Below are 11,130 nucleotides of genomic sequence, written 5' to 3'. Positions count from 1 at the left end.
ACTAGTGACATGTCTATGAATGACATAAGGAACAATTAGCCCATTGGTGAAGTAGATGTTGCTTACGTGATGATTGAGTGAAACAAGTGAGCGTGGGTGTGTTTGTTGTATGCACTTTTCTAGTGAATATAGAGACAAAGTTTGAATGGGATACGCGATGTGAAGTGCAAAGGATAACTCGACATGGGGGTGAGCTGCAATGCATTAAAATGTAGTCGTCTTGTAATTGGAATTTGGGAGGCTTAGATTATTCATTACCTTGTAGGCAGTCCAATAGATGAGGACTAGACTCTTGTTGTTACCGGACTTCACAAGGGAGTGACGGTTGACGGTTGAAGGCGAAGGGTGGAGATGCGCCTTGTCATCAAACGGTTCGTTCCACGCGCAAAGGAAGGTGAAAGGTGAACAAAGTGAGACACAGGCGCAGGCACAGACACAGACAGAGAGAGAGAGAGGGAGAGAGAGAGAGAGAGGCTGCTGCAACTGGTTGTATCTTCCTTTCGTCCAGCCCTCATCATATGATGAAGACTTGCGCTGACGACGTGGCAGTCGCGCACTCTGGTCGCACATCCATAAGGCTCCACGTCACGTAGGTTGATTGCACACAGCCCTGGCGCCGCCCATGGAAGCTTCCAAGAACGTTCGCCACGTGCAGCTCAGCCCTCCGCCTGCCTGCCCCACCTCGTCGCGCCTGGCCAACACCACCTTCGTGGCAGAGGGGCGCGGCCCGGGTCCACCGACTAGCGAGGACAGGTCAGCGGCGACAGGCCTGCCATGTGGCGTGAGGCGGTTGGTGGTTTGGGGTCTGGGGCTTCTGGCCTTCTCCGGGCTGGTCATGCTGTGGACGTCAGGCTCGTCGGAGAGGCAAAGCCAGCAGCAGCAGGGCAAGAGGAAGCCGTCGCCGTCGGCCTCTCCGTCATCCTGTCCATCAGCACGCCGCGCGTACAGCAGCAAGTCTACCAACACTGACGGCACCACCATCCCGTCGCCGCCGTCATCCTCCGGTCAGCGCGACCCGCTTGACGCAGCCGCCGCCGTCAGCCCGCCGTCTCTCACCAGCTCTATCCTCGCCTGCAGCAGCCCTAAGCCTCCCCCGCCTGACGCTACCACAGTCAAGGACCTCCCCCCGCCATTGATGCAGCTGGCTCTCGTCGACCAGAGCCTCGAGTCCATCGACAGGTCCGGCCCCCTATCTCTCTACACCAGCCTCGTCGCCGCGCCCAGCCCGGCCTCGGAGCTCGCCATCAGGCGCTCCGTCTCCTGGTCCGAGCCTTATCTCAGCTCGGACGAGCATAGTGACGATGATTTGCTCTGCAGTCCCACTACTATCACCACCAATATCGTCCATCGCCTCGACTGCAGTGACAGAAAGCCATCCCTCAGAGAGATCGCAGCTTCTGACATGCCGATCTTCCATACCTGCTGTGAGACGGTAGATTCGGATGCATCATCAGCTCCCTCTAGCACAATTAGTAACGGCAAATTAGCTGGCAGTGCTGCGGAGAAACTTAAGACAGATTCACATGCAGCAGATGATCATGAACAGAGTTATACTACTGTGACTAGCCAACGCTGTCACGGCGTCAATTGGACGCAAGTCAAGATTGATCTCTTCTTGCTGATATGCATTCTCAGCTTCCTTCTCTATTTCTTCTACTTCAGATCAAGACAGCCGGCCCGCCCCAAGGAGATTCAGATACCCAAAGAAACAGTACCTTTCCTGTTGTACAGGCTTCTGCCTTAGTTTCCTATTTCGCTTACAAATGAAGACAAGTGTTCTAAGATGTACTCAAGACTCAAATATTGCTCGTTCAACCAAGATACAGTTTGGAAGCATTTCATTGACGGTAAACGAACCAATACGCTCAATTTAAGAAGCACACTCCAAGCAAGCCATCACAATGTGAGAACCGTTTTGGTGCTTGGGGGTACATATCTTGATTGCGATGCCTACTTGTGAAGATGTGATTAGAAGGGGACCATTATTGCGAGTGCTATCCATTATGGTGTCCCTCAAAGGCAACATGTGGAACGAAATATACAAGTGGTTGCCAACATTTATCCGATCAGCATTTTAAAGTTGCTCTCTAACTTAAGCTAATTTGTATTGTAATACTTTTCGAACTTTATGCTAAAGATTGATTCAAGGGTCAGAGGAAGTTGTGTGTTTGGACCCTCATCCTACAAGATAAGTTTTTTCAACATCATGCAAGATGCTCAAGGCTCAATGATGTGGGGATTGGTGACAGTCTTTATCAAGATATTATCTTTTCCATCTGGCTATCACAAACATGGAAGATAACCCCAATATAGACAAGTCCAAAAGCAATCATAACACAAACAAAAATCATAATTTAAGTATTAAACAACTATCCCATACCCTCAATTTAGTCCTATTTTTCATTTCTAAAATGCAAAGTGATACCTAAAGTTGGTTTCAAGGTCTCTTGGGTTTTACTCAATGTAACTCTTTGTTGATACAATCTTCAAAAGCAAGGTCCTATTTTTTTAATGTACTTATCTAGCACTCTTAGGTTAGGTCTTTCCACCTATTCAAAATGCAAGTGACCCATGACAAGTGTGAAGGATTGTACTCATGACTCAAATATTGCTCATTAAGCAAATATGGTTTTCATAATAAATGTACCACTCAATTGAAGGACACTCCAAGCAACCTCACAAAATGTGAGAAGCATTTAGGTGGTTAGGGGGTATGTATCTTCCTTACAATAAGTACTTGTGAAGATGTGGAGATGTGATTAGAAGATGACCATTATTATGAGTGCTACCCATCATGGTGTACCTCAAAGGCAATGTGTATAACAAAATATAGAAGTAGTTGCTAACTAATATCTATGCTAGCATTTCAAAGTCTTTCTCAATAACTCTCATTTAATTCATCTTCCGATACTTTTTTGAACTTTATGGTAAAGACTGATCCAAGCATTCAAGGAACCTATGTGGAACATTATTAAACTCTTTTATCTCACTAATTTATTTTGGTTGTAATTCCTTCCTAGTCTCCAAGCAATAGCTTATTGAAGAATATGGTTCATTCTCTTAGCTTTCTATCTAATATTCTTCCCATACTTAAATGAAGTTTCAAAAAATGAAATCGACATGTTCATGTATATGCTTTTGTAAAGTTTCAAACAATAAAATTAAAATGTTAAACATACATGGATTCTAAACATTCAAAAAATTGAATTGAATTGCCAAACAAGACCAATTTAGGAACCTTGGCACAAATTTGTAATTTTGGCACTATTCACTTTTGTCACATGGCATGGAAATTCAAGATCCATCCCTTCATGAAGTGATAAGACTTATTTTCTACAAAATAAAGAAGGTTTTCGAATGGACTTAGGATTTCTAGAGCTTGCAACTTGGGCTTAAGAGATTGCACTCGTGAGCATGCAACATTAAGATTTACCATCTTATACATACACATGATTTTAGAACTTTTGTAGAGTCTTGATGGGTTGTGAAAAAATGCATGGAGAAATGCATCACTATACTAGGGAAAGCTAGAGAATGGATCTTTCTTGGGTCTTGATTTACTTGTGCACAGACGTGTTGAATACTTTATATCCTTGAAACCATAGAAGATCGAACATGATGGTAAGCTTGAGGTTGCTTTGATTTACCCTATTAGTAAGAGCATGAAATACATGATTGATGACAAAGCAAAAAAAAAAGTACATTAAACAAGAGTAAAAGTAGTTAGAACTATTTAACCTTACATTACTAGATTCAAGTCTTTAAAATTGTATTACTAGGCTCATGCTTGAATTGTAATCTTATGCTCACTTTTCAAATTGAAGTTTCTTTTGGCTTGATGTTAAATTTTAAATTGAGGCTCTCTTTTGACTCACTTTCTATGAGTCATCACGTCAACTTTTGAAGGTGGATCATCAATCCTTTGTCAACTTTGAAAAACTGGATTTGTTGGAGGTAGATGGCTAATGCACAATCATGCTCTATGAGCTCTAGAGATGTTCTACTTGGTGCACTCCCCATGGGAATAGTGCATGATCTATATGAATGATCCATGCAAGCTAAGTACATCTTCACTACTTTTTGCTAGTCATTGGTAACTTGAAATTTTATGAGTTGTCCCAAAGGTACCCAAGTTATATTAAATCCCTCAATGGAGTATGTTAGGTTTAAGAGAATAGACAAGATAGAAGGAAAAAATAAGAGAACCAACAAAACTCGATATGTTACTCTGGAAAAGACTTTGTACACTATAGATACCCTCTCGGATTATAAACACTCTTTTGAGAGCCCAATGCATCCGCGAATAGTAGGCAAGTAGAAGTTTTAAGGAAGCAACCCTGTATCAAAATCCTGAGGTAAGCTATCTCGTCTTGAACTTATTGCAACTTGTTCTTGCTTTAATTTTCTCCTTTGAAGTCAGAATATGGTTCTCACGGTACTCAATTTGACTAAAACAAATTTGATTGACAAGATAACGCACGCATAATTGTGAAAATCATATTTTTCTAGCAAAAATCACCACTTTTCTTAAAAGGTATTGCTTTTTTGTATTTTCAGGCTTGGTGACCTATAGCACTCAAGATAACTCCTTGTGTTTGTTTTTATCCATGCAAAATTATCATTAAGATAATAGAGTTCAATAATGGATATTTAGACTATTTTGAAGACCAATTTCAAACTTGGATTTGTTGGGATCATGAGAAGTTATCCCATAGACATATACTGGGAATATTTATATGGATGTGTGTCTCTTATTTTTCCTTCATTGAATGTATAACCACATGATATCACAAGCTCCAAGTATTGTAGATGGAGGATGATTGGCCCTTGAGTATAATTGCAGACGATAGAAAGATTCAAAGCCAAGTTGAGAGTACCATTACTAATAGAAACTATGGCTCTACACATTTTAGAAATTGTGGAGTCTCCTTAAACATCCGAACTCCACAAGTTGTCATACTTCCAACACGTGATTTTTGAATTTCTTAGCTAATAGAATTTAATTGTTTTGCAATATCTTACACATGTAATGTTTTAATTTTTTTTAAAAAAATTTCAACTTGTCATATGTTCATACTATTATATTTGGAACTATTTGAATATGTATATGCACATTTTAAATTTTGAGATAAGACACACATGCCCAAATGTACACCAAGGAGAAAGAAACATGTCTCCTATCCTCACTTTTTAAAATATGAACTCACTCAGAAGTTGGCATACACTCGAATGATCTCTTTCATTCACTTTTTGGCTTTTATACATAGATTTAGAGGGCTCTAGCCCCTTGCATCCCTTGCGAACCTAGACCATTCTATTTTCCATCAAACTTAACCTTGTATTTACAAGTGGATGTTAAAGCTAAGTGGAATTCAACTATGTAGAGATTATTACAACTTGCGCAGAAGTGAGCTTGGAACTCAAATTACATTGGTTACTTCTTGGCATTACCAAAACTCACACTTTTATAAAAAAAAAATAGTGCCTTACTTTCTTTCCTATCACCTATTGCATGATGGAGTTAACACTGCCCCCTCCTAGATGAGTGTTAATCTGATGGCACTGCTAAGGGGAAGGTTTCTGGGGTATATTACAGTTTGGAAGAGGGTGTTTGGGGATGTTTGCTGCATTATTTGAGGAAGTGGGAGAATAATGACTGATGCTAGAAGGGTGAAATAACTTGCAACTGGGGTGACAGATAGGGCCTGTGGCACATGTCTGGGTGTGGATGATGCTAGGCCATTGATGTTGATGGATCTCACACCATGTTTGCTATACTTGTAGATCTATCGGTGCTCTCCCTAAGGGGTGTGCTTCCCTCACTGGTTTTGTGGATGGTGCTGGTGTAACTAGGAGTTGGTTCAAATTCCAAGTGAGCTCAGAATGTTGTCCCACACTTGAGGACCCGATTGGAGCATGGTGGGGGTTGTAGTGTGATGTTGAGGGAGACAAGTTTGTTGGGTGATCTAGGATGTCTCGTCCTTGATGTGCCCCAAATTTATGTTGTGGGGGGGAAAGGCTAGGGGTTTGGGCTTTTCTTTGAGGCCTGAGGACCCCTAGGTGTAGTGTGCTTATGAGAACTCTCTCTCTCTCTCTCCCCTTTTTCTTTCTCTTATCTCTTAAAGAAAAAACTAAATAAAAGCATGCTTCACTCCTCAAGTAGTGGTCAGAGTGTTCTATTCAAGTAGCCTCTACTCAAAAGGTGCTCCTTTATGTTTATATTAAAGCGGAGGTGGGATTTTAGATAAAATGGGTGGGTGCATAGGCTCGAGTAAGTTACTCATCATGAACATATGTGTGCATCACGTGGGTTTTCAAAACAAGGTATTTTTAAAATATCATTTTTATACATTTTTTACATATAGAAGGGTGTAATATAAAGGGGTTATTTAGAGACTGAATAGAAAAGGGTTAAGTTTTATTTAAAAAAAATCATAGATAAGGATATTTATAAATAGGCCTTGAATGTATGTGATGTAGAGGATTACCATATAGTAACTTACTCGAGTGCATAGGATGAATTGGCTAATATCCATCATATATGCTAGGATACTCACGAAATATGTGCGCAAGAGCAAGACACAAAGATGCAACTGCACCATGGCAATTGTGTCTATCCCTACATTCACATCAAAGAAGAGGGATGCTAGCTTGTCTTTGTATAGGGTGGATAGTTGTCATAGCAATATAATGAGCACCTTCAAGTAATTGCAAGTGGTGACAAAAGCCTCATCAGAACAATTGCTAAATGTCCTTATAAACACCCTGAATGAGGGTACCAAGTTCCTTGGTTGGAAGTGATATGTCTTCTCAAAAATTGGAGCTTGAACATTGGAATCTTGGGAAAATTATACTGGCCATGTTTCACTTTGTGGTATTGGAGATGCCTATGAGGATAGGGGCAGTATGTGGGGTCAGCTTGCTCAGTTGTACTTGCATATCAATAGGCATCCCAAGCAATTCCATCATTTTCAAGAATGCAATAGCGCCATTCCATCTGCCTTGGGAATGCCTCTCAGGGTCATTGATTAACACAATGGTTGCTCCTTCGTGTATTTGTGAGCTTGCAACTTTTATGAAGGGCTCACATATCTCGTTGATCTAACCATAGGTGAGTGATTCTCTCTCCTACTCTAATGCGTAGGTGCACTATCCTTAAGGAGAGGGGATCTTTGTAGTTAGCATCTTCATATACTTGGAAATCAGACATGACCATTTCACTCTGCTATGCCTCTCTTCATACCTATGTACAAGTCCTTCTAGGCTCTCATTTTGCTCTTCAATCACTTCAATGATTAAAAAGATATCATGTTGCTTTCCATACTCCCTTGATCTTGTCATGGGCTATCTGCTGTTCAGGGGTGGCTTCTATATTTTGCTGATTAGAGGTTTTATCACTCATCCCTTTTGGTGGAGCATCAAAGTTGAGGAGCCCAAGCCAGATTTCAAGCCAATCCTCCATAGTTGTCATCATTGAGGGTGGGCGTCCCATGTTGCCTCTATAGGCAACAGGTGGTCTTTAGCAGAGGAGGAAGAGGCATGCTCCCAGGATCTCATGTACTTCAATTTTTCATCACTATAGCTTGCACGTCAAAGTCTCCATTGTAGGCTCATAAGTCATCAACTTGAATTCGGCCCCAAAGTTAATCTTTTTGTAGAGTTGCTATGGCAACTCTCGATTGGGCCTTGAGCTCTTTCACCTGATCTCTTTAGACCATCATTGTTGCTATCATTGGCTCATGGTACATTATTTATTGTAGTGATAACATGTTTGCACACAATCACTTTCTCATTATACTAGCTCTCCTGTAGGAGGGTATGGCCTAGAACAATTGTTGCCATGCTTTGCAACATGGCTACTCACACTTGTTCCACTTCTCATACAATCTTTGTTGCTTCTTGAGAGCAAGAGTGGTCTCTATTGTGGTTTGTAGGATTGTGAAAGTGCTTTGCAATTGGGCATGGTCTTGCTTGGCTCTTGGGTCAACCCTATTACCTTATTTCACCCCTACTCGAGCTGCACTTTAGTTTCACTTGACTTTATTTTCATCTCTTCTAATTACCTCCTTATCTCCCCTATTTCCTTGGATTTGCATCTTTAACTCGTCAAGTTCCTTGTCTTTGTTTTCTAGTTGAGTTTGAAGGTCCTGTTGCTACAAGGTGCTATGCTTTAAGTGCTTTTGGTAAGTGTCTATCACCTTATCTAGCGTGGCATGTAGCTCTATATTGTCTCTCAAGACCCTAGCTTTTTCTCTCTAGAGTTCTTCACACAACTGTTCCAAGGTAGGCAAGATTCCTTCTATGATGTTGCTTGACCTCCTTGCTCCTGAGTGGTGTGAGTTGTGGAGTCATTAGGTTGTCCATCTTTCTTGAGGTTGCTTCTTCTACTAACTTCCCTTTTTTAGCTTAGATAGCTAGCTTGCATGGCTTGGAGCATGTTGAGCATCAATTGCAGTTTAGACAATCCCTTATCTACCTTTCTCTTTCCTTAGCTAGATGTTTCTCCTTGCCTGGCCTAGAGTGTGGCACTTTTGCTAATGAACTCTTGCTCCCTCCTATACACGTTTTCTTCCTTCTTGTGTAGTTCTTCTTCCCTTTTGCACAAGTCTTCTTGGTGAGATAGATGTGTGACTATGAGGAAATATTCATGTTCTTTTAGAGGGTTGCCTACTCCTATTGTAGATTTTTCAGGGCCTCTACTAAGGTTGGGGGTAGGTCGATTCTTCCTTGTTTTGCCCAACATGCCTTGGTTCTCTTTTCTCTTCTAACTTACTTATTTTGTCTTCCATTGGAGTATCTATCTCATCCTCCCCTTCTCTTCCTCTTTTCCTTTATTCTGCTTCTCCTTATTCTAATGTGCCTCCTATGCCGTAATCACCTCCCTACATCTGTTCCTTCCTTTGCATGGTGGTTGTTGTTGTTGTTGTTGTTGTTGTTGTTGTGGTGATGGGTGGGCTTGATTTACAAGGGCCACTATCTGTGCTCACACCAAGCCAGCCACAAAGATTCTTGCCATGGATGCACCTAATGCTATGCATATCCCTCTAGCAAGAGCCAAACCATAAGTGATTATGGTTAGCCTTGCTTTTGAGCTAGTCACCATTCCTAGGGGTTTGCACATCACTACTTTTGCTCTTGCAAGCTATTCCATCATATTATCAATCTAGAGATTGTTTAGATTTTGCTTAAAGATAGTTTTAAATAGTATGTCATGTCCTCCATGAGTCCCTTTGAAATCTTGTTGGCTGATGCACATAGCTTACAATGTGTGAACCTAGAGTGTAATAATTGGGTTGCAACTCTCAATTCCTTGTTTAGGATTGCACTAAACAATATTTTGTCATTGTTTAACTCTCTTGTTTTTCCATTCCACCTAGCTTCCACCATTGTGGCTCTCTTTATGGGCTCATACTTTTCATCCCTCTTTGGTAATATTAAGGATGCCTCCATTAGTTCAAGAGTGAGGACCACCGGGAAGAGCTTCCTTTCAATTCCTTCTTTGATGCTAAGTAGCCCTTTCTTGGATTCAAGGTCAAAGGCTTGTATAAGGGCTATGCATCATAATAGGTGCATCGGTCCACACATTGCCTTAACATAAGTGCCCAACTTACAATTTGAGATGAGCTTCTTGGCCAGGGTGTTGCTGTCAATGATCTTGTCTAGGTTTCCCAAGAGGCAGAACTTCAACTCCCTAGCCTTGTACTATTGGGGGTGGGTGGAAATTGAACTTTCATTGCTGCTTAAGGGTGAAGACACTATTCTTTTCATTGTACTTGGTGTCTCTAATGACTTCTACTCATTGTTGGGGCACCTCAAAAGCCATGTACACAAAGGAAACATCCATCTGAGGCCTTATTTGATCAAATTGACAAGGGAAGCTAACAATGAAAGCTCAATTTTAGAGGCATGAAAAAAGAATATTGCCACTAGCACTTCAACCTTGGTTAAGATTGACATCTTTAGTTCAATACTCAAGTGCTCACTTTCGGTGTTTTTGTACCTCCAGTCTCTAGTGTGTCCGTTTTTGAATCTCAAGTATCTCATGTATCCCCCCACTTATTGGGTGCAATACTTCCTAGGATTGCAGAGGTCGCGATTCTAGGTGTGTCTTTTGTGGGTTTTTGAAGAAGAATAAAAGAAATGAATGGCACGTATGTGTGCATGGTAGCTATGTACAAGGCGGATGCTACATTATAGGATTTGAAGGAGGGAATGGTAGAATTGAGGATTATATTCCAATGTTGCATAATGATCCATGTCCTATGGGCATATGCCAACATGTGTTATGTAGGTAAGGACATCCATTAGGAAGTCTCTCGAGTTCATCCTACTAGCGATGTGAAGCTCCTCTCCTCATTGAGAATTTTGTCAAGGTAGGGGTGGAGTAGGATGTTCTCCTCAAGTAGTTGGTTGTGGATCATTGGAAGGATACAAAATGAGGTAGGGGTAGCGTAAGCTGGATCATATTTTCATGTCTTGATGGCTAACATTGGTCATGATTGGGCACCTAGTGCACTCTCACTGCACACACAACGTGAACCATTTTTGTAGAAATCTAGACCCAAATGCAGGTAGTCAATCCAAGTACATGAGGTCATCAGGAGTGGTCATGACATGGTTGCACTAGAAAGAGGTGATGAGAATGGCTCTTAAGATAAATTCAAATTCTTCTCTCAAGTAGGGTAGGGAAGTGATGCTTGAGCTATGGTCTCATCCAAGAGGCTAAGATCTAGCCTATCATAGCTGTTAGCAAAAATGTAAAGGTGTCTTCCAAGTTCCGAATGCACGAGGCTATATATTTACCTTTGTCAAAAGCCAAGTTAGTTGAAGTGCTAGAATGGATGGCTGCTTGTAGGAAGGTTTCAACTTGGGTGGAGGAGCTGGCTTTGTTTGGCTACACTCATTGATATGAGTAGTTGTGGTGGACAAGTTGCTAGGTTGATGAGCTATAGTGGTGGCGTTATTAGAGATGGTTTGGGAAATCTATGGTTCTTGGTTGGCTAGTGTCGAGGGGATGGCATCAAACACAAGAGTGGTATCACCGTCACTAGCCTTTTGTCAAGGTACTGGCCATGTGGATCTTTAGATAGCATGGGAAACTCTCTTGCACTGTCCATTTGGTGGGCACGA

The 11,130-nt window shown here is 41.5% G+C and overlaps 1 protein-coding gene across 1 annotated transcript; it reads left to right on the top strand.

Annotated features, from left to right (window-relative positions):
* The first annotated feature begins 205 nt into the window (after positions 1–205).
* LOC148021077 (uncharacterized) lies at positions 206–2,332 on the top strand. The gene has a single exon (XM_087698929.1). It carries the CDS (start codon positions 623–625, stop codon positions 1,742–1,744), a length of 1,122 nt encoding a protein of 373 aa, XP_087555055.1. The 5' UTR covers positions 206–622; the 3' UTR covers positions 1,745–2,332.
* The last annotated feature ends 8,798 nt before the right edge of the window (positions 2,333–11,130 follow it).

The sequence above is a fragment of the Lygodium microphyllum genome, chromosome 18 (assembly GCF_053477565.2).
Source record: "Lygodium microphyllum isolate KBCC chromosome 18, Lygodium_microphyllum_v1.1.10, whole genome shotgun sequence".
Lineage (NCBI taxonomy): Eukaryota > Viridiplantae > Streptophyta > Polypodiopsida > Schizaeales > Lygodiaceae > Lygodium > Lygodium microphyllum.
The sequence above is the reverse complement of the archived record's forward strand: the minus strand, read 5'-3'. Positions and strand labels throughout refer to the sequence as shown.